The sequence below is a fragment of the Vanessa atalanta genome, chromosome 9, assembly GCF_905147765.1.
Source record: "Vanessa atalanta chromosome 9, ilVanAtal1.2, whole genome shotgun sequence".
NCBI classification, from domain to species: Eukaryota; Metazoa; Arthropoda; class Insecta; order Lepidoptera; family Nymphalidae; genus Vanessa; species Vanessa atalanta.
Window position 1 is genome coordinate 7,284,664 of NC_061879.1, and position 25,052 is coordinate 7,309,715.

Consider the following 25,052-nt stretch of genomic DNA (forward strand, 5'->3'; position numbering starts at 1 on the left):
GCCGAATATGAAGGATGATGAAATGGTGATGAATATACCGTATCATCTCCACTCAATAAAAACATATTAATATGTAAAGAAGTCTATATTATCAAGATTTGATTTTTTCATTGTAAAACACATATTTTATTGAGAAACTTAAATAAAATCACGCTACGACAGCAGTATCATGTAGTTTATTTGTTAATTTTACCATGTGTCATAAATCAATTCAAGTTTAATGTTTAGTACACACAGTAGCTTGTAATTTTGAAAAACATACCCTCGGTTAAGCGTTTATAATAATTTTAGAAAGTTTTTATAAACAGTAGTCAATAGTATACGTATCATTTCTCCATAATTGGTTTAAAAGGCCAATAATAATGTTAGATAATTAATTTAATAACTGCGTAATATAATTATCTAAAGTAAATGCTACCAAAAACTTGCGAAAACACCATGAGATCGTATTTTACAAAAAATTGTTGTTGAAATAAAAAATTGCTACGTTATATTGTAAAATAAACAATTTGTGTTTACTTTACAATATTGCCTTTTATTTATACATTCTATCATTTCGTACCGGATGCTAGTTAAGTAAACACGTTGAAAGCATATGCAAATTTTCTTTGCCATTTTCCACACGACTCAGTCGATTGGAAATCAAATTTGCCATGTGGAACAGTCGAAGTCAACACAGTATGGTCGCTACGTGAACAAATCAAGCTTCACATATTTTTTTTAAATTACTTATAACATGAAGGCAGACTAATAAATGGGGCGAAACGTCGTGAAAAGTCGTCATAAAAATATTATCTACAGAATATTTTTTTAAAAGAACGCCTAGTCTTGTATGAAAAATGTATCATACCAGCCTGTATAAACATGTATAGACAGAAGTAAATCATTATTCATCATTTCATTAGATATATGGTCAAAACGTAACACGTAGACGCGCCCCACCATTTGCCGTGCACGTTTGAATTTCATGCGTTAGTCTTGAATCGACCACGGTTCGATGTACATCGCTAGTTATAATACCCTGAATATTGAGTCACCTTTTCTAAATTACCTTATATGGATAAAGATTGGATAAGAAAGTGGTATTAAAAGTTGATCTTTAGTATTTATAGTATAATTAGAAATATAATATGTAACATATAGAAAGAAAAAAAAAGTATTAAAATTACAAACGACTTTGAGATTTCATTGAAAGTGTTCGTTAAAGAGTCGCAATTAATCTGTTCGTGGCTCACGTAATGGCCGTTATCATTAAACCGAAAAGATGTTAATGAAGCACGAGGAGCACTTTAAACATCTTAGCACTAACATTTACGCCAAAATAATTTTGGCACAGCGCTTAAAACGGTCAACGAGCCGACGTTGTGTAAACCTTAATACAGTAATAAGTATTTACCGACCCAAATCCACGCGTCAGTCCGCGTGGAAATAATTGCGAAAAATTTCTTTGATCCCTGTTTATTTTCAGCGGCCCACCAGAACCATTGGTTCGGTCCCTAAAAGTTGGTACGGTAAAAAAATCGTCCCAAACTAATGGAGCGGAGGAGTCGAATGGACTTTTAAAGTTGCTATCGTAGGCTTTTGTTTAAGGATCGACATTAACCCACGAGTTCGAGCGGAAAATTTTTCATGTTCGTTAGAATTTTCGTATATTGGTGTAACAATTGACTTCTTTGCCTTATCAAATAGTACAGTAATTGTTAGGTTAATATTTTTGAGAAAATACGTTTATTTTTAAATATTACGCACATTATTATGTAATTCTTATTTATTTTGAATAAGGATGGAAAATAGGCCACTTAATGTTAAGTGGTCTTCATAGCCCATAGGTCGTTCACACTATAAAAAATTCTGATCATCTCTTACATAACAACTTTTGGTCACATTGGGAACTATGATGTTTTTTCTCTTGTGTCTGACTGGCTTAGTCACCTTTCAAACCTCAACTCAATAACAATAAGAATTGCTGTTTGGCAAAAATATATTAGGTGCTAGTGTCGAGTGGGTGGAAGCTATCCAGGCGGCTTCGCACAATGTCCTACTAACAAGTAATACTCGTATCACATATAAACAAAAAACTAAACATAAAACTATTCTCATTTCAAGTAAATGTTTCTTTTTTCTTTTTTATGATATAAGTAGCTGGACTAGCAGATAGGCCACCTAATGGTCATTGATCACCAACGCCCATAGACAAGAGCGCTGTAAGAAATATTAACCATTCCTTACATTGCCAATGCGCCCCAACACTTGGAAATTAAGACCTCATTCACCCTTCAAACTGAAACACAACAGTACTGGATACTGCTGCTTAACGGTAGAATATTTGATTAGCGGGTGATACCTACCCAAACGGACTAGCGCAAAACCCTACCACCAAGTGAAATGTTTCTAGTTTTGAGAAATAATATAGTACATTAATGATGCTGAAGTTTCAAAAGTATGTATCTACATAAAACCCATACGTAGCGTCGTCTGGCGAAATTATTTTGTTTATTTGTTCGTACTAAAACGAACCACATCAGCGAATAAAATTTTCTTAAAAATATAAAATAACAAACTTTATATATTCCATTATATTTAGTATTTGGTTTAGCAAGTTTACGGAAATTTTATAGTAAGCATTGAATACATGTACATATATATAGATGGTAAGCGGATTGCCTTTACAGTCGAGCATAGAATATGGTATAATTGTTCAATGGCCATTTTACATAGATAATTAAATTGGTTCCAGCTTCCTGAGCTACACTATGCACTTCGAACATCTGTGGAGCGAGCAAATAGTGATTAGGGCATAATAGATTTGTATGTGTTGTAATTTTATAAATTAACTTTTCGAAGAATTCAAAATATAATTACTATGAAAATCATCCATATACTCTATATAAAAAATAAAAAAATTGCGATTTAACTCGATGTCTTTTAGTTACCGTGGACGAGCAAATATCGTTATAAAAATGATCACTTAAATGTCGTATAAATAAAATTACATTTTCATTCAACAATTGTTCCGTGGGGTTACATATTGAAAATTGACAATTTATAATGGAATCAAACAAACTACGCTGTAAATCACTTTAATTAATATCGAAATGGTTATTACTGTAAGCAGAGTATCATCAATATCAAATTTTATTGTTACCCTACATCGTTAACCAGTATAGTTTGACCGCTGCAATTGTTTCAGTACAAAGCATACAGGAATATAATAATAATTAATTGCTTTTCTACGACGAAAATGTTTATTGAACATAAAGTTTCGACTTAATCTAATAATATTGGATGAAGGAATTATAATGTTGTCTGAGCCGAGATGTTCCAGTAGCTAGAGTACGTTAATCGTACGTGCGTTAACCACTAGATTTAATGTGTTTATAATTATCAAATAATAGTCATTGATTATCTACGGGCAGTGACGACTGGACATTTATTTTAAATATTTTACATACATTTAATTAGTAGTAATTCTTTAGTAGATAAGCTTTTGAAAAAACTTTTTTCATTAATGACGTGCAGATATCAAATGTATTTATCATGTGTAGTATTCGGAATACTTTCACTAATTTAATTTATATAAAAAGCCATTTCGGAGTCAGCCTAGTTTTATATGTATTTAAATTATATTAATATGTACAATTAAAGCATAAACTTATGATGATTTTTGTTAAAAGATTAGCTAGAATCTAACAAAAAAAAATCGTAAATTTATGTGGGCAAGTTTTTCAGATCAAGACTAAAATATTAACAGTATCGTCAAACACAAGCAACCAGGTACAATGTACTTATGAAATTGTATTAAATTTAGTCAAACACGACACGAATACTCGACGGCTTTCAACTGGTTGTCGGTTTTTTGGCGCGATCCAAAGGATTATTCGCGTGTACTTCTGACAGGTGTTTACGCTGTCGTCAATGAACTGTTAACCCGTGAATATTATTATAGAATAAGCGGTTGCTTTCTTATTGTGATTCATATAAAATCTGATTGTTATGGATGTAATGAAATAACATTATAGTTTATAGAACTTTATCAGGGAAATATCGTGATACGTCGCGTCATTTCTTTGAAACAAAGTTCTTTTACGCGGCTTACTGTAGAGTGAATTGGCACTTAAGGAGAAAGCGTTAAGCCGGGCGATATTTTCCTCTCTTTCTCTCTCTTTCTACTCGATATAAGTTTTTTATAATATTTAAAACGATTTTTAATTATCGTTTTAATTTCCACGGGATTATTAATAAAAAAATATTTCTTCTCGTTGATTTATTTTCAAACGTTGTTAATTTCTTTCATTGTGTCAGTTTTGCATAGCGATAGTTTGTAAAGAGTCGTACAAAACCTATTTAAAAAGAGTAATCTAATAGAGAATCAAGCTCATATTCCACAGAATTTGCAAATCGTGAAAAATGCTAAGCGGCATGACGTTCAGTAAGCTATTTAAAATACTATACGACCTTGACTTGCTACACTGGCGCTATACTACTTGGTGTATAGTAAGCCTTGTAAATAATTCTAGATATAAATAAAGGAGCAGGAACTGACAGAATACCAGCTATATTCTATGTAAAATGTGCAAATAACCTAGCAGACCCACTATCAATCATATTTGACAAATCTGTCAATGAATTTGGAGCTTTTCCAACCCAATGGAAAGAAGCACTTATAATACCAATCCATAAAACAGGAGCAAGACACAAAATAGAACATTATAGGCCTATTTCAATATTGAATACTATAAGCAAGATTTTTGAACGAGTGATTTACAATGCAATTGCACCAACTATCCATAAATCAATTCCACTAGAGCAACACGGCTTCATGCTTAAGCGATCAACACAAACAAATCTATCTGTCTTTACCAATTTTGTTCATATGGCTATGGATAAAAAACAACAAGTAGATGTGATATACACGGATTTTCAGAAGGCGTTTGACCGGGTAGATCATGTGATTTTACTACAAAAGCTTCAAGCTCTCGGAATCAAGGGCGATTTACATAGATGGTTTTGCTCGTATATATCAAAAAGACAGCAAGCTGTTGTCATAGGCAGTGCTCGTAGTGATTTTGTACACGCAACCTCAGGTGTCCCACAGGGTTCTCTTCTAGGCCCATTATTATACAACTCTTATTTATACGACATATATAGATGTTTCAAATATTCTCGTTTCTTACTATTTGCAGACGATAAGAAAATCTATAAGGCTATAAATAATATTTCGGATTGTGTGGAATTGCAGCATGACTTAAATAGTCTTTCCAATTTCTACAAAGAAAATAAAATACTCGTCAACATTAAAAAAACAGTAAATATAACATTTTCAAGAAAAGTAAAAAATATTGAATTTGTCTATTACATAGATAATGACCCCATTCAAAAGGTAAACACTGTGAGAGATCTTGGAATTCAGTTGGATCATAAATTACTGATGACAGAACATATAGAAATTATAACTGACAAAGCCTATAAACAACTAGGCTATATTAAACGTGTATGCAAAACATTTACTGATGTTGATTCCATAAAAATGTTATATTTTTCATACGTTCGAAGTGTTTTAGAGTACTGCTGTAGCATATGGTCACCAAATTATTCAAAGTATAGGGATAAACTAGAAGCGATACAAAAACATTTTTTAAGATTCCTGTGCTTTGTGGATTTTAGAGAATATAAAAATTATACAGAAACCTGTAAACATTATAAAATAGAAGCTTTAGAAATCAGACGTCGGCAATGTGATATGTATATGTTATACGATATACTAGCTGGACATATAGATTGTAACGACTTGGTCAGTGCTTTATATTTCAGAGTACCCAATCGTCGTACCCGTCACACAGAACTATTTTATACACCTAAAGTACATACAAATTATGCACGTAATTCTATCCTTAGCCGTATAGTCAACACATACAATGAGTCATATTCAGAAATAGATTTGTTCAACATATCAAAAACAACTTTAAAAAAAACACTGAAAAGTAAAGATGCAGTTAGTTAAAACACACGCACCAACACACACGCGCACACACATACACGCACACACACACACACGCGCACACACACACACACACACAACAATTCTCATTCAATTAGATTCTCAACTTAATTTTTTGTAAATTTTCTTAAGATTGTCTTCTAGTTTGTAAAAGAATATATTATAGAACAAACGGTGTAATCCTATTTTGGTTTTTAGTAACTGATATATTATATTTTAAGTAAAAAGTTGTGTATTGAAACTGTTGGATTATCTAATAAATAAATAAATAAATAAATAAATTCACTTTAAGATTCGCTGTATTGTAGCGGTGAAAGCGCTGAAGGCATTGTTTACTTAGTCACGCTCATATGTAAATGAGCTACGGTAGATAAGTTTAAAGGATAAGCCGATGTTATACTTATACGGTTGACAACTACTTAGCAGAAAATATTACTGATAAATATCATTTAAATAATTAAAAAGGCATTTATAAAAAAAATTACAAAAGAAATTAAAGTAAATAAAACCTAAACCAGAAGCATCTCAGATTGACAACACCTTAAGACTATAATTAAAATGACAAAATCATTCTAAAATTATAAATGAAAAGAAAATATATACAATAAAAATTTTAGTGGTTTAACACTCGAAAATAAAATTGGAACATATACAAAAATAAAATACCACAAAATTTGTATATAATATATCATTATTCATTATGTTTTGAAAGACGTATTAATACAAAAAAAAAACACTATTTTTTGTCAACATAAACTAAAACGATTTGAAACCTGAACCAGAGTGCTCATCGAATTCAATAAATAGAACAAATGGAACGTTTGAAATTGCTATCGATATGGTAACGGAGAACACGTAGACACGTACGAGATAGCCATATTACCATGACCTATCTATTTGCGAAGCGTTCTTAATACGGAACTGAGTCAATTCAAATTTAGAAGGGTCTCGCGAGAATTGCTATGAGACGAATCTACAACTCTCGTTAGGATAACATTGAGGATAGATCGATTGATGTAAAGTTGTCTTCATCATGCATTTGCAACGGTAGAATTTGTCTTTATGAGATCAAATTTGCGAGTGTTATTGAAATAGTTAGCTTCATGAATCCATGAATGAATATTTGTTGAAATAATAATGTAAGCAAATTATGTTTACATGCCGTTCGCAGGGCTTTGGGATTTAGGACTGTCTGACTGGATACCACCAATTGCACCGACTGGTTCTACCACCTACAAACTGCAACAGTTTGTATTGCTGTAGTACGGTTTGAATGGTAGGTGAATAGTGAAAGAGGTTTTGTTTATATTTCTTAATCGAACCCGCCCCGGCACGTGTGTATTTCTGATACTAAATATACTACAGAATGTCTTACAACGTTCACAGTTTTTCAGACATAGGCAATACATACCGCTATGTCCGATATCTTCGAAAATATTTAAATTACATAATGCAAAAGGCCATATTGATCTATATTAAATGCACAATGTATTTAAGGTAGGTGCTTAATTGGATAAGGATTAATACTGTATTGCTTATAATCGCTTCGAAAATAACCCATTGTTTCTCGTAAAAATTAAAGGGTAAAAAATGGTTATTGTGGGTTATCCCTAAGAGCTAGACATATACCATCGCAGAATGTTTTGAAGACCTTTTTAATGTGTACAATACTGTAGTACATTAATTTGATTTATCTCGCAGGGTTCAGCTAGCGTTTGCAATATAAGCGCAAAAATGTGTTTACTTATGACATCAATTTAGAAACCTCTAAAATTACCAGTATTTCTCTACTATATTGTTATTATTTACATATAAATATTCATCTTAAAACAATCTATCTATTAAAAAAACCGCATCAAAATCCATTGTTTAATTTTAAAGATCTAAGCATACATAGAGACAGACAGTGGTAAGCGACTTTTTTTTATATCAATGTCACTAGAACTTCGTCCTTATCCCAATCGTTTTTGTAAATCCCATATAAATAAATATGAACAATGAGGCCAAAGTAATGAGAATTTCTTGATTTTATTTCAGCGTATTTCTACAAAACTCACAACCACATTGCTTTAGGTCCATTGTCCACAGGAAGATACACTTATCTATCACAAAAAGTCAACGTAGAATAAAATCATTTATCCGTAAAAATTGGATCCGTACCATCAAGATTACGAGACCTTTTTTCCATTCAGCATTTTTACAACCGAGCGTAGTGTATTACAAGTAAAATGAAAATGTTACCTTCGTTATTTCGTATCATAAACTTTGCCTCTGTTACAATTTGGTAACATTAAAGCTAAATATCCACATCATTTATAGTAAAGAGTAGTGCTATAGAGAAATATTAAAACATGATTCAGATTAATAGTACTCAAAATATTTTTTTACAAATTGATTACAATAAAAAAGAGATATTGCATTGAAAATAAACTCAAAATTACATAAAAAATGCGATGTTTTCAAAATAAATTCAATACTATAGGGACCAGCATTTGTTTAAATTCAATCACTTGAAGTACCCGGTGTTAGAGTTTTGGTTTTCTTTCTTGGCCGCATGGTTGTGATAAATGAGTTCCCGTCAAGTATGCTGCACTTGATCGGGCAGATCGGCGGGAATTCAATCATTAATTCTAGAATTTACAGTTACAATATACTCGCAGGTACAGGTATAAGTTTAGATTGTATATTTTGACTTTCATTACGTAAGACGTGAAGTATTTTTACAATATTCTACAAAATAACTGGATTTTTCAGCGTTAAAAGAATAATACTGAAATATTTTTTGTTGAATCAAATTATAGCGTTTATTATATTAATATTATAGTACGGAATAGTGCTATAAGTTTGGTGGTCTGTCAGCCACATACTGGATTGACCGAGTCTTTCTTTCCACTACATTGTCTTATCCGGGCTGCTGGTGTCATCAATCATGCCGGGTCGGGGGCTCACCCGGTCAAACGACTATCACGAGATATACGTAGTCGTTAAGGATCACTTTAAAATTAATCATATTAGAATATATTTTTTATTAATGAAATATTTTCGGATATAGAAATATATATATATATATATTTTCCAAATGATACTTTATGTATTCTTATGACTTGACTTTAACTGTATAACCACTTTTGGTTGTAGAGTCAAAGTCAAGTCATACAGTACATTTTTTATTACTTAGTAGTAAGTACATTTGCGACCTGGAAGTACAATTTATTATTAAAAAAAAATAAGAGGAGAGCTTGGCAGGAAAATAATAAGTAGGTAGGTATATTTATTATATAATGTTCATATAAATAAATAAATAAATAGTACTTGTGTCATAAATGAGAAATATTAAAAATAATAATATTGTGAAACATAGATTAAAATAATATGTATATATCAAAATTATGATAATTTTAATTTTAGCTAAGTTTATTGTTACAGGCAGTCATCTGACGGCCTCATACGCAGCGAACGATTATTTTCATTGAAATTGTATTGAATCGGTAATTTCTTCTAGAATATTTATTTAAATATTATTTTGTCAATTTTAATCCATATTAAATTTCCAAGCTAACTTATAACCGACACAGATCAATCATTTTTACTAAGAATTTACAAATAATACATGTATGAATAAACATTGTTAAATCCACAATGACCAGAAAAAAAACAACAGAAACAGGACCACCGGCTCTACATGCTTCCTGAGACGCGGCTGCGTAACTTTATTAAAATTCTTACTCTGGAATGCTAACTTAAATTTCGTGACAAGTTTTGAATAAGTTGTAGTCTCACAAGCAGGATGTAACTAGAAATAATAAATAATGTACTAAAATTGCAAAAAAAAATATTTAAATTATTGGAATGAATAAAATAAATATTCTATATTTAAAATCCTATTTAGCGTATACCTAATTTATAAATAAATTCACTGAAAAATATACCTATAGCGTAAGCGTTGTTCTTTCTTAATCTGAATCCTAAATTACACGTATAAGAAGGTAAAGTGTACAAGTAAAGGATCAAATACTATACATTCTTATCGTTATCAAGTAAATCAGTTGTTATTAAATAAAAAAAAATAAAAACGATTAACGTTATCTATTGGATTGTGTGAAAATATAAACGTTAAAAAAGATAAGATCGTCCCTCGGGTAAAAGTCGATTCCTTATAGTTTTACGTCGTTTATCATGTTACTACATTTTGACCCTTGTAATGGACTGACCCGGAAACATCTTGCGGTGATCTTAAGATGAGGTCGCTCTGAGCTCGGTTGGTTTTAGGAGCTATAAACAGTTCGTGAAAATCTCACAACATTCCGTGTGTATTAACCCACCCTTGGGGGATTTAAATTTTACAAAGATGTAGTGTTTTTATCACTAAGACTACATTTGAAACTATAAAACTGAATATATCTATCTTCAAATTATAAAAATGAATATAAATTATATATCTTCACACCTCTCATTTACATTAATTCAAATTCAAATATCTTTATTTGACATAGAATCAAATCAAATCAAAATATACTTTATTCAAATAGACTTTTACAAGCACTTTTGAATTGTCATTTAACAAACTTTATTGAGTGAAACTACCACCGGTTCGGAATGAAGATTCTACTGAGAAGAACAGGCAAGAAATGATCGGAATGAAACATTTCGGACCTGAGAAGAAACGGCGAAAGACTCACTCTCAATCATCGGGATAATTATAACCTTTTTTGTCAGATTTTCGTAATTAAAATGATAAATTATTGATTTTTGAAATGGCCTGGAGGCGATCGTTTCATTCACAAGGCGTGCTATTAGCAAACAAACGTTGTAAAACGACAATTTCTGTAATGTTTTTGTTTTACATTACGATAGAAACGTTGCAAAAACATTGCTCCACAAAAGAACTACTATTTATACTTTCATATTTATGCGATACTAGTAAAACCCTTTGTTAATTTTTATGGCAATCGGTTGAAAGGTATGGAAGTTTTAAGAATTTTTGTGTTTTTTTTTTCATTTAGCAGCAGGTTACAAAAGAACCTTCTTCATGAAAATCTATTTATAATAATATTATAAAGAAGTAAAATATTTTTGTTTGTATGCCATCTTCGGAACTAATGATCTAATTAATAAAATAGTTTTTACTCGTAAAAAGCTGCTATATTTTATTTCTAAATACTATACCCATACATATTATATTATATAATATTATTTATTAATAAACTGCACCCGTGCGAAGCCGGGGCTGGTTGCTAGTATTACATGTATAAGTGCCAACTTTGATGGCTATCCGTCAAACGGTGTCGGAATTGATTAATGTGAAACAAATATATATCGACAACTGATTAGATCTAAGATGAAGATCAGTTTAGAATATAAAATAAGACCCAACACAATTACAACACATGCTCCACAAGCATATCACCTTGAGAGTAAACAAGCAATTAACTGCACTAATTATATTGTGTCTCTCTGACCGAATTTCAGTCACGGGTACCAAAACTCAAGTACAAGATATCTGCTCAGTAATTTTGTATGTTAGCTCAAATGAACTCTGTGTCACTATTCCATTCTTACAATTCAATACCACCAAATATAATTTAGGCGAAGGACAAAAAGGTCTAATGTGCTTCTTAGGAGACGAACAAGCCTCCTCCTTTTTTTAAGCCTCCGACCCATCCTTGCCAAGAAACAATATTTTTTTTACAGATCCGACCTGGTCTTATAATTCTATTTGAATCTCGGGACTACTATTTAATTATTTAATGGAGTTATCCAACAGTTGTACAGCAATCTATGTATACTTACTCCAAATTGTACGTTAATAGTAATGATTAATTACAATTTCCACTATTATATTAGTAACGGAGTCTCATTGTTTAAGTAAGTAGTATGTTAATAATTAGACGACAGAATCACGAAGATAATTTACTTTAACAGTATGAACAATTTCGATTCACACTCACATTAATTTCCCGCTGCAACTTCTGTTTCCGATGTTACTTTATAATTAGAAGTATAATTATATTCAATTAGTTTAGTGTTGATGACAATAAAGTATACGAGGAATTGGCACTAGTAGTAGTTTATGGTAATTAACGTTGAACTTTACGATATTTCGACATTTTAGTGTCCTTAGTTTTTATGTTCTGCGCCTGTTGTTATGCTGACTTTGTTCTATAAACGTATACACCTCTTTAGCACTGGTGTAAACTATTTCTTTTCCACTAATAAAATGGTAAAGAAATATATTATTAACAGTCTAAATCAATTTTTGTAATAAAATATTTTAAGTAGAAAGTCTGATTGGTTTTCGTAGATTTCAAGTCTTTACAATGATACGATTTTTAATCGAAATTCTAGAAAATATTTTATATTTCGAATTGAACTGTAAATTTGATCTATTTCATTATAATAAAAAAGCAGTTATTGCTTGGTATGCATTGCTTAAATCTTTACTTCTTTATATATATTGTAATAATATATGAGTGGTAGTAGTTGTAGTTGTAAAGATCATAGGAAAGCATATGGAATTAATAGAGAAAACTCATATTTAAAAAGTACTAAATACTGAATTTAACATTAATTATACATTTTTTAAATATTTATATTCGTTTTAAATAAGAAAAAGATATCATATTTATCAAATCATTTTCAATTTACTTGCGATTTTTATCAAAAAGAAGGAGGTTATCGAATCGGTTGTATTTTGTATAAAAATCTCGTGATTACGTCAGCGTCTATACTATGTTCCACAGTGTGTATTCGTAGCGATTCGTAGCACAGGAATTAGTCGGGGATTACAAAGTAGTTTGTATTCACTAGTTTTTATTTGCCTAGACTTTTATTTGGTAGTTAGTAAGGCAACAATGAGTACTAGTAGGTACTGGGTAGGTACCCAGTACCTACTAGTACTCATTGTATATTCTATCGCTAAATAACAATACTATGTGTTATTGTGTTTTGGTACGAACTTAGTACTTCTCAAGGTTGGTGGCGTGATGGCGATGTACTTATTACAGCTTGAATGTCTTTGGGCAATGGTGACCACTTACCATCACGTAGTCTACTGACCAGTCCTCTTTCCTGTACTTAAAAAAAAAAAAACTGCAAATACATAATTTTTAATTACAAATTCATTACGAATATAAATTGTGATAATGTGATATTTTATTTATGATTAAGCTTAAATAATTAACAACTGGTTTATTCATTATAAATACCTACACTTATTAATGAAAAACAGCATTTTATGAGAAATCATACAATACTTCGAGGGTGAAAGTAATGAAACATAATGGTAGATCATTATAAGGATTCAATAGGACGAATTAATTACGATATTCCAAGGTATTTTATAAAAAATATTTTAATTAATTCATTAAATAAAATTGTTCGATTTAATTTTCCAAGATTATTATATTTCATTGAAACAGAACACACACACACAAGATGACGTACGAGACAAGCAGACCGCCGCCGGTCCATTTAGGTCAAGTCGAGATCAGTTTCTAAGATCATAATCTCACTAGGCATTGAAGTTATTCAGGGTGTTAGTCAAGTTGTCTTAATACTTAAGTGTAATAAAAAAAGACTGGAAGAAGATTTTTTACGACAATGAATTAGTAAATAATTAAAAATCGTCCTCCTGCTTAGAGTTAATATTTTAGGCAATATTCAAATTATCCGTATTAAATAAAATCAGATAATCAGTATAGCTGCTTAAAAAATGACATATGGACAGTTCTAATAACATTAATGTATTTAGAACTATATCTTACGATTACTGATTTTCATTGGATTGAACTTGTGCATGTATATATATATATATATATATATATATATATATGTAATGTATAAGACATATTGTATTTAGGTCAACACACGTGACCACACAATTTCCGTTCGCTACTATGGAGTGATTGCAATACGTGAAGCTTAATTCTCGAATACCCTTGAAATCAATATAATAATATTAATTTAAAATGACTCGTGTCTTGAAAAAAACGCAAGCACTCCTCTCCTGGTTATGTACTTAATGTCTTCAATTGTCGTGTTGGATGCCTTTTCATTCTATAGATTAAGAGTCGTGGTAGTCCAACGTATAGAGCCGAGGATCGTGGGTTCAACTGACCAAATAATAAATATAACTAAGAATCTTTATAATAAGCATCTAAGAATGTTTATAGTGATATATAGGAAGGATACGTAATCAAAAGCGAAGGTCCGACTCCGACTTTGCAGGACCGATCCTTGTCTAATCAGAGCGACCTTTCATTCCCTCATTCGTTCGTCTTTATTGTCTCATCTACATGAGAATGATAGTTTTCCAGGGAGATTTGACCCGTATTTATAACTATAAATAATATCTTTATACATAAGATCTGCTAATTGGAATACTTAGCATATTTATAAAATTATTTATCGGTCCTCTGTCGATATGTCCCAGTACGTGGCACTGCAAATTATTCATAACTTGTTTTGCCAAGATATTTTGTCAAGAAATTTAAATTAATATTCCGGAGTAAAAATTGTAGAAAAGCTAAGCGCAGACGTGTCTCAGGAAGCATCTAAAGTTATTGGTCCTGCGTGTTTCTGGTCATTGTGGACTGCCGTTCCAATGGACTTGAGAATGCGTAGCTGTCTAGTCGTTGTACGTGGTAGTCATGACCGTAATTCGATTGGACATTATTACTATTATGTTCAAAACATTATTTAATATGTTATTAATTCAATCGTTGTTTATTTTCTCAGAATATTTACTTGAAGTAATATAAGTAATATTTATCAATATTATTTCTATAATAATAGCTTGAATGATAAAATGAAATTATAATTCAATTCTTAGTTTAATAGCTTTTAGTTGTGCCGACAGGGCACGAACTGAAAATAATATTTACTGAAAACTTTGATAGTTCTTCACCTACCTACGCATTTATAGTACTACGTATATTTCATTCCAAGCCATCCAAAAACACTTCGAAGCAAGCACCAATGTCCATCATTCGAATTTAAATTTCGAATATCTTGCACTTATTTATTAATCGTCAATATCATTTAAAACGACTGTATCACGTTTTATTGATCTAAAATAGCTCGTCTCCGCCCTTTCGTCTACATTAATGTAGACAGTCTCACGATATTAAGCCGTTGACTGAGTGCCTCCAGTTCTAAAATCAATAGCAGATTACACCCTTGAGACTAATTGCCAGCTTTCTAAGTCTGAACCTTGTAGAATTTTCCCACAGCGTCGTTTGTAAGGATGAATGAGAGACTCCCGTTTGTATACATATAGCATATGTGCTTACGGGCCGTAAGAGGCGACATATCCTAGTCGATGGAATACGAGCCTTAATCAACGGTCACAGGTACGAATCGCAGTACCTGTTACCTGTGACCTGTCTGTCATAGCTCATATTCCTAATAGTAAAGCTCATTAGAGAAATATAATTGTTTTAGTTCCATTTTAATATACAATTTTTAACAGACAGTTTATAAATTAAACGATTATTAAATTGTTGAAATAATTTTAAAAGCATGTTGAAACCGAAAAAACTATTATAGCACACGCGTTCACCCACACGCGTAAATCTAAACACTTTACTAGAAAGGAAATAATAAAATTAAAGGAAATATACAGAAAACGCTCTTTACCAATTAAAACATGACCTCAATTAGTGGAAAATCATAAATAAAACCCTTAGGCATAACGAACCAAGGTACCCATATTACGTGTGGACATTTCGGGGCACTCGTAATTATACAAGTAATTAGTACCATTAGTACAACGTCACCTTGCTATTATGATTTATAAATTAACATTGGTAAATGTTCATCTTACAAGGTTCATCCGTTGCTGTGGGTACATTTGAAAAGTGTGTGCATTGTGTATATGTTAACAGTGAATCCGTTTTTTGTCGTTACATTATATAAAAAACTAGTCACGCACCCGTTATTATACCCCCCCCCCCCCCATCGCAAACTTAACACAGAAATATAAGAGATTCTTGATATTTGAACGTACGTTGCGTTGCGTTGCGTACTGCAGAAGAGGGTTATTCGTGCAATTTATAACCTGGGCCCAAAAGATTTGTTAAGAGGTAAATTTAAAGAAATTAAAATAATGACTGTCGCTTCTTAATTTGTTTTTGATAATGTTATGTATTTGTGATATTGTACGCAAAAACATAAATGATTTTCCCAGAAATTGTGACGAACATTCTATTAACACTAGGAACAAGAATAAACTTGTTACACAAAGTACCCGATTACACAGGCTTAGTAACTTTTTTGGGGCAATGTATACGTTTTTACAACAGGATCCCAGAAAACGTTCAAAATTATTCAATTATAAAATTCAAAAGAATCGTTAAAGAGCGTTTGTGTGCTAAAGGATATTACAACACTAATGACTTTTTAGTTGACTGCACACCTTGGGAATGAAATGATCGACACCAGGCTGTTTCAAATAACTAAAATATAATTATTATTGTACATGAAAAATGGTAAAAAAAAATAAAAATATCCCGCTGAGTTTCTTTCTCAGGTCCGAGGTGCTAAATTCCGAACAGTTGGTAGATTTTTGACTATCAATAAGCAAGTGTAAACACTTCTATATTGAATAAAGATTTTTGAATTTGACTTTGAATAATTTCCATATTTGAAATTTGATGAAAAAAATACTAACTTCCATACTACTTTCATCATCTATTTAACGGAATCTTGAAATTCCCATAACTCAAATATTGGGAAAAGTCAAATGTTGTTAATTTCTATACAGCCTTTCAAGTCAATTCCACCATCTTGAGTGATTAATTTCTAAAAGTGCTGTAACAGCTGCCTTTTACTCATAAACAGAGGCCTAAACAGCGATTTCCATAATTCTAACTTTCTAAAATGACAAATTTCCATACAAACTTTCATGCTAAGTTTCATCTTCTTGGTAAATTAAAAAAAATACTTCAAATATGTTTTTTACTCATTAAATTAAGCTTAAATACTGATTTTCATATTCACGTCGAAAATAACGAATTTACGTACACATTTAAATTTCCCATTTAACTTCTTAGAGATGAATTTTGAAAAATCCTTACCTAATTCTGCTTTACGTTCCATAGAGGAATTCTTGTGCAATATAACACCACGTTAGAACCTAAAATGATGGGCGGTTTAGGTTCTTTTTAGGTCAGTAATTTTAAATATTTAAGTTAAGTTATGAGCTTAGATGTAGTGGATCACGGGTCGCATTTTGCGGTCTGACACTTCGGGTTACTCGTAATTATATAAGTAATTACCGCCGTGTCACGCTATACAATTACTCAATTAGTGCCCTGTGAGCGCTTCCAGTGCTTACGCTTGTCAAGGGTCTATGTTTCGCTATAGAACAATGTATTTTTATAGAACAGCTGTTAAAAATATAAAATAATAACCGGCTTAGTATTTACATTCTATCTAAATAATAAAAATACAATTTTAATTTGCTCTCTCATTATCTCTTGCCAGTCATGAAGTAAAATATGATATTTTGATTGATTTCAATAAAATAATACTATACGCTCCTATTTATTTAAACGGACACTCTATTAAATATTGATGAATACATAAACAAAATGTAACTTTATAATATTCATATGAAATAATATACAAACTACAAACATTAAATCAGGAATATTGCTTACATTGTCCGATCCTTCGACGCAAATTACAGGTCAATCACTCGTTTATAACTCAACCACACGACATTATATACAGATTAATAATAACATATGCCCTTTTGGAGGCCAATGTACAAAATTACGTAGGAAAGTCGTATTTCCAAAGTGCTCAAGTAATAACAAGTTACATTATAAAGGCGCCTGTGGGAGTCGTAAGAGCTTCCATGGTCTTCATATATCGGTATCGGAAGCCGCTATTAAACTTATTGACATGGGATTCTAACTTCCCTTACGAGGGTATTGGTTTTACATAATTAAACCATTTAATCAGTTGATAGCGCAACTTTATTGTACTTAAACAGTTACTTATAACACGAATTGAAGGCGCAAAATGTTTCACCGTATTTGAGGTAATAAAAAGAAATAGATAATATTAATTTAATACACTGACTTGATGAGATAGATAAAATCACGCAGAGAGATCATATTTTCGAATTAAAGATATATATGTAGTATAACGCTCGACTCAAAATATGTGTGCACTTATAATATTAACATGAATATGTGGCGAAAATTTTCTTAATAGCTCCGATTTATACAGAATCGAGTTAAGGCAATAATAATAATATAGTCAATATTTTTCTTTAGACATGATTTCAAAATTATTTTAAGACTATTTGAAATCCATTAAATTTATTTACAAAGAAATTTTGTAAAAAATTTTTTTATAGTTATTGTTTTTATTCTTTAGGTCTGCATTTATTTATAGACTGTAGGTAATTACTCTAAAGTAATTTACACTTCATTACAAAATTAGAAAAATTAATATTTCGAAATAAATAAGTATTATCTGTTCTACATAACCTTTTAATATTTATTCTTTATATATATATATATATATTCCTAATAGTATACTTTTTCGACGGCATTGACGTCAAGATTCAATAAGACTAAAATATACTTGTAATAATTATATAAAATGGAAAATAATTAAATAAAAAATAAAAATCTTTATTGTAATAATATATCTAAGCGGCAACTTCGTACTAAAAAACATGTAGAATAGCACATTATACATACATACATACTTACATTTACTTGTTATTTATAATCTTATTTAATTTTTGCAATTTTTTCTGCTATTAGCTGTAAATTATGAGGAAAATCTAAGTAAATATTCTTAAATTCATTTCACTTTGTACAAGCGTCTAAGAGGCGACGGATAAATGAATTAAAATTCGCATGATAAGGACCCATTGTCATAATTTTTTACCGACGTACCCGATTTCGTATTTATAGCGACGTTTTTTTTTTTACGTAAGTTCATGCCGTGGTATAATACATTTAACGGAACCTTATTTACGACCCCTAACTTAACGTAAAATGATAAATAATTGCAATATTGGAGAAAAAATTCGAAGACTATAAATTTATATTATCGCATGCGATGTCGAGATAAAGAAACTTTAGTCTTTGTTTGTTTGTTTACATTTTAAATTGAATATTTTGTGTATTTATGAATACCGTGAAAAGTTTTATATTGTTTACTGGAAGTCTTTGAAGTAGTAGAAACTGCTTTAAAACGATTGCTATGACTGTTATTTTGGAGCTTTAAACATGATCTTGACCTTGACAATGAAACTTATCAAAAATAATAAAAAACAGTAATGCCCACTAAAAAATTAGGTATTAAACAAATTTTTTTTTAACTCACAAATTTGGAATAAGTTGTTTTTATATAAAAACCTAAAACTGTACTTCACGCATTACAATATATACCTTTTACCAATTAAAGCATCGCTTTTGTAATGTTCTATGAACAACCAATTAATAAAAATAATAATTTCACCAAGTGAAAAATCCCCTCGACAGAATAAACCGTACATGGTACGGAACCAAAATGCCGTCCCTCAATAATGGACCCGGTCAATTACTTAAGACCGGAGCATCATAAGCCCGGACTATCGATCAAAGTTCGCTCGTGACCGCCCCGGCCGAACCGTGTCCCGGCGGGACGTACTTTTTCCATTTTCTAACCGGTTATAACAGGTTAGATTGATTTATTATGATGCTTTTTAAAGACGGTTGAGTTACGAGATTGATGTTTTACGTTTTTCATTATATCAATAAACTTGATGCTTTTAATAATCGAACAATACAGTCTTTTTGGCTTTTATAATTTTCATTTCGTAATATCGCTTTAATGCAATGCCAATAACATTGTAACAAAAGATCTTCAACGTCTATTCTTTATAGTAATCTGTTTCTCAACACCTTTCCATATGTGTAGTAGACCTATTCTATAAAAACACACACACTCGAAACTCATAGCAGTAACCATCGTGAAATGTTAGAATGAGATATACAACATTGATATAAAAAAAAATTGCAAGTTAAGTAATACCATGTAGCAAGTTTGTACCCATTCAAAATATTTGAAAACAAAACATTTTTGCGCAAAATTTTAACTATCAGTCCTCATCGAAAATTTAATGCGCTATAGCACAGCGAGAGCGAGTTGTATAAAAAAAATAAACTCATAAAAATGTGTTAATATGATTTTCGAACTGAAATAAATGCATTTCTTCATTGTAGCATGTCAATTTGATGACGGAACAAGTAATCTGATTAAAAGCTATTACAGTTTGGCGGGCTGCCATGCGATGTCATCGGAGGTTCTGATGCTTCCGATACTAAGTATATTATTATATTATATTTATAATAGTTCCATTAATATCATACCCATTACACATACATACTTCACAGAGTGGGGATGACCAATTGGTCGGAACAGGTAAGTAATGTATAATTTATAATTCTAAATTGCACCAATAAGTTAATAAAACTTACACATTAATTAATCTAAGTATCAACGCATATATAAAAATCACAAAATCATGATTTTCCGACGATATAAATTTTCATTTAGATTTTGCCGCTTAGCCAGAGCACTTTCGAAATTTTACTTCAAGATGTTTCATTAAACTTACAAGTAAAACACATATGTAGGATTTGCGGTACAGTGCTAATACATTTTGTATTAGCGCTTCGGATGGGCTTGGAGATTCCTCGGCCCGACATTGGTGTACCGTGTAGTATTCAAACTACACGTTCTACTGCACTAGGTTTTTAAATTTATCACATTAACTATAATTATTAGTTTAAATAAACTTCTTTGATAACTTTATTATTATTTAATTTAAGTGGTATTTTTTTATAAAAGCGATAGAATTTTTTGGTAGTAAAACTTTACTTAACTTTGGTTTATTCTGATTTAAACGATGAGTCAGTTTAACTTAATAAGATTTGATGGACTAGGTACATCAAATCTACATACATAGGTGTTAATATTATTCATACTATAACATAGAAATAATCAAGAAATAAAATATCTTATAATATAAATATATTCGTACGTATTGCGAGTGTCATCGGTCGTCAGTGAAATTTTTATATGATAAATACAATATCTACAAGAACCAATCAACAAGAGCTTCGTTTCCTTTCCATTTTAAATGAAAAAGTAACATTGGCGACGAGTATTTTTTAAATAATAATAACTTATTCATATTTATTAGTTATTTTCGTAACAACTGATTTCAATATTAAATACATATATTTTATTAATTATACTTCTAACGTTAATATTTACATTCTTTATATTAAAACTAAGATTAGTTTAATAAATTAAATAACATACCTTACGAAATACTTTGTCATTTTAAGAAATATATTTCAAATAAATAAATATTACTGTTATTCAGGCTTCTCAGATGCCTCTTGTAAATGACTATGTCTGTTGCAGACGGCGTTCAAACGAAAGCACTAGGCCGTTTGTTGCGGACGACCTTATTCATATGATAGCACAATATTACAAGCGTTAAGTCACATGCTACTGAAATAAATAAGTAGTGCGTTTATAAAAAATGGCCATCTTTAGTTTGACGCTACATACATTATTTTGCAAGAGATAATAATTGATCCAATTTGTTTAGCCTTGGAAGTAGTCTTCTATAATATAAAAACGTCGTATTATAGATCCTTTTTTTTACTTTGTCATCGTGTTACAAACATGCCTGGTATAATAACAATAGTTTTAAAAATTGGGTATGTAAAGATTATTACTTGGTGGTAGGGTTGTGCAAGCCCGTCTGGGTAGGTACCACCCACTGATCAGATATTCTACCGATAATCAATAGAACTCAGTATTGTTGTGTTCCAGTTTGAAGGGTGAGTGAGCCAGTGTAACTACAGGCCCAAGGGACATAACATCTTGGTTCCCAAGGTTGGTGGCGCATTGGCGATGTAGGGAATGGTTGTTATTTCTTACAGCGCCATTATCTATGGGCGGTGGTGACTACTTACCATCAGGTGGCCCATATGCACGTCCGCCAACTTATGCCATAAACAAAAGAACATACCTAATTTTATAATAATAGCCTTTGTACTATTATTATAAAATTAACATTACCGTCAAAAATCACTTAGCGGCTAGACACAAAGTAATACATAAAATCTTACCACCATTAAATATATAGTATATATTCCTTTCACGCGAAAAAGTAGAAAATCTTAATTAGAAATCACCCCTATACAGGGACGCTTTCGATGCAGTAATTAAGCGTACCGGATAAAAGTAAGAATTGGACCTCGAACGCTAACCAATCAACAAATATTTACCCACGATCCGATCGAGCAAGTTACCTGCCATCCCGAGCAAAGAATCGAAGTCAATCGAGAGGGAAACAACGAGATAATATAATAGAATTGAATTATCGCGGGATGAAGACGAGGGAGGCCAGATATCAAATAAAAGAATCGGTAATTCGATTGTATTCGATAACAATCGATGAGCGGTAACGAAAAGGATGTTTGCGCTATCGAAAAGCCCAATAATGAAAATTATTGTTTTGTATAGCAACAGGTTTTGTAAACAGAGAGACGGGCGCAATGTATACGCAATAGAAACAAATATTTATCCAATCGCTTCCTAGGGGATACTTGGATGAGAAGATCTTAAGTCCGATCACTTTCCTTTTTAACCATAGTATACTATACATACATACGTTAACAGCCTGTAATGGTATGGAGTATTTTCCAACACGCTGCTCCAATGCAGGTTTGGTGGATACACATGTGGCAGAATTTCGTTGAAATTAGACACATGCAGCTTTCCTCACGATGTTCTCCATCATCGTCGTGCACGAGATTAATTATAAGTAAAATTCAGCACATGAAAATTCAGTAGTGCTTGTCCGGGTTTCAACCCGCATTCACGGGTTAACCCGCATGGATGCATTCCAACCACTGGGTCATGGTGTACATAATTACTTCTTTCTAATTTTATCATCATTTGATCATAAGCGTTCAAATCTTTATCTTTATTTGATAGAAAGAAGAATACCAATAAAAGAGTTTTATTACGATGAAGTATTCATGAAAATGTTTAAGTTTTAATGATGACGATTGAGAATGTCATTAAAATATGAGAAAAATAAATAAAGAGACGTTTAATTACACAAATGCAGTAGAATTAATACCTTGTCTTTCTATCCGCTGTTACTGCTATAATTAGTTACTGGTGTGAACGATTCTAGATGAGATTAATGTGTGAGTTTCGGATTCAAATTCTAGGTCGGTTCGATGAAATGAATTGGGTAATTTGTGTTTATAAATTGTGTACTCTCTCGTAAACTTGCACTTCTCATTAGCAGCCTAGAGTAAACGAGATTGCGTTGTGACTTCTTACCTTTGAAATCAAGCAAGGCTGCCCGCTCTTCACCGAGGCATCTCTACGGTAGTAAAAAAATGGCTATCCTATCAGATTATGGGGGATATGCATTTTTGTTTGTATATAGACACACACTATAATATATCCTGCTTCAATCCGTTGCGCTTGGACGTCGCTTAGGACGTTTTAACAACAATAAAACATAATTCTATAGACTTGACATACAATTTAATATCATTCAAAGCGTAACATTGAACGTGTAAACGAGTATTTAATAATAGGAGTAACATATAAAACGCACTTACCCCGCTTAACGTTTTGATATTGTGCAAAGCGTCCTGGGCTTTCAACGCCGCTTTCCGCGTGAAAAACGTCACAAAACAGCACCCTGCAACAGAAGCGCACACTAACGTAACGTAACAACACAAACAGACAGACAGGGAAGAAACTACTAACGTTACAATCACTCAATTACATAATGCTTTCTCGGTGGACAAGAGATACTCGCTGATTGCCTTCGCCGCGGTTTCGTCTAATCTATACATGAACAAGTAAACAATAATAAGTAACGTCTGTAAAACAAACATGTAACTTTCAATTATTGAACATATTTAGTAGAAACTGTTACATCACATCAAAACTAAATCGTAGGATGGTCTTGCCTAGTAACGGATGCCTACTAGACATTTTTTTATTTGACATTTGGACGTAGTTTGTATTTATTAAGCTTAAGACAGCTTTCTTAAGATTTTTTGACATTTTAACAAAATGTTGTATATTTCCGTCGGTCGGTCGGGTCGGTTTTTTTTAAATTGACTGACTCAAATTTGCAGAAATATAGCCGAAATTTTCAAAAATGGAACGTTAAAGAATCTTAAAATTATTTCGGTATTCAAAAATAAATGATATTAGCAACATTTTCTTAAAAAAAATTTAACAGTATTTGAAAATAAGTTTATATTAATAACATAAATACATTTTACGAAAAATTTAGTACACAATCGTACAATAAAAGATTGTGCAAAATTTGAATCGACCTCTGACTAAGACTGTTAAAATGAAATATAAATATTAGTTTTTGTAGGTCAGTTAATTTAAATTTAAGAAACAATAATAATAACTGTAACAGCATAACGAAAACCACTAAGAAAAAATTAAATTTTATTTTATTCTCCTTGACCGACGCCTGGAAAATGTTGTTAATGCACGTGAAATTAAACAAAGCTCCTGTTATTTGCACGAGTACTTACAAAAGGTGCTTTTTCATACGAATATGCGTAACAAAGCAACAAAAATGTCAACATGTAACGTAACGTAACGTGCCGAGGCTTTGTTCGTTAAACAATGACGTCTGACACGCGCGGAGACGGGTCCCCGGGCTACATTTGATTAAACTATTTCATACATACTACTTTACGAGAGGTTCAGTGACGTTTATATAAATTTTTGTCTCAGTTATTTGATGACATGACATGACTTTTTATATCTAGCTAATAGCATAGCATTTTTGAAAAATTTAGGTTCAAATAAGTTCAAAGAGGTACCAGGATAATATAAGTAGGTGAGAGCTTCAGTGATAGATAGCTCTTTGAATTGTTTCCTAAGTGGGTATTAAGAAAGGATTTCTAGTACCAATTCTTACAAGCACGTTAAATTTCTCAAGACTGCAGTTTCACCTGACGTTAAA

At 31.4% G+C, this 25,052-nt stretch overlaps 1 protein-coding gene across 6 annotated transcripts in view; it reads right to left on the reverse strand.

Annotated features, from left to right (window-relative positions):
• Window positions 1-25,052, reverse strand: part of LOC125066642 (CUGBP Elav-like family member 1) — a 384,532-nt gene that overhangs the window by 84,636 nt on the left and 274,844 nt on the right. For all 6 annotated transcript variants that reach the window (XM_047674844.1, XM_047674840.1, XM_047674838.1 and 3 more), the window contains one exon: window positions 23,671-23,753. In XM_047674844.1, the coding sequence (XP_047530800.1) occupies window positions 23,671-23,753 (83 nt within the window). The remainder of the gene's footprint in view (window positions 1-23,670; window positions 23,754-25,052) is intronic.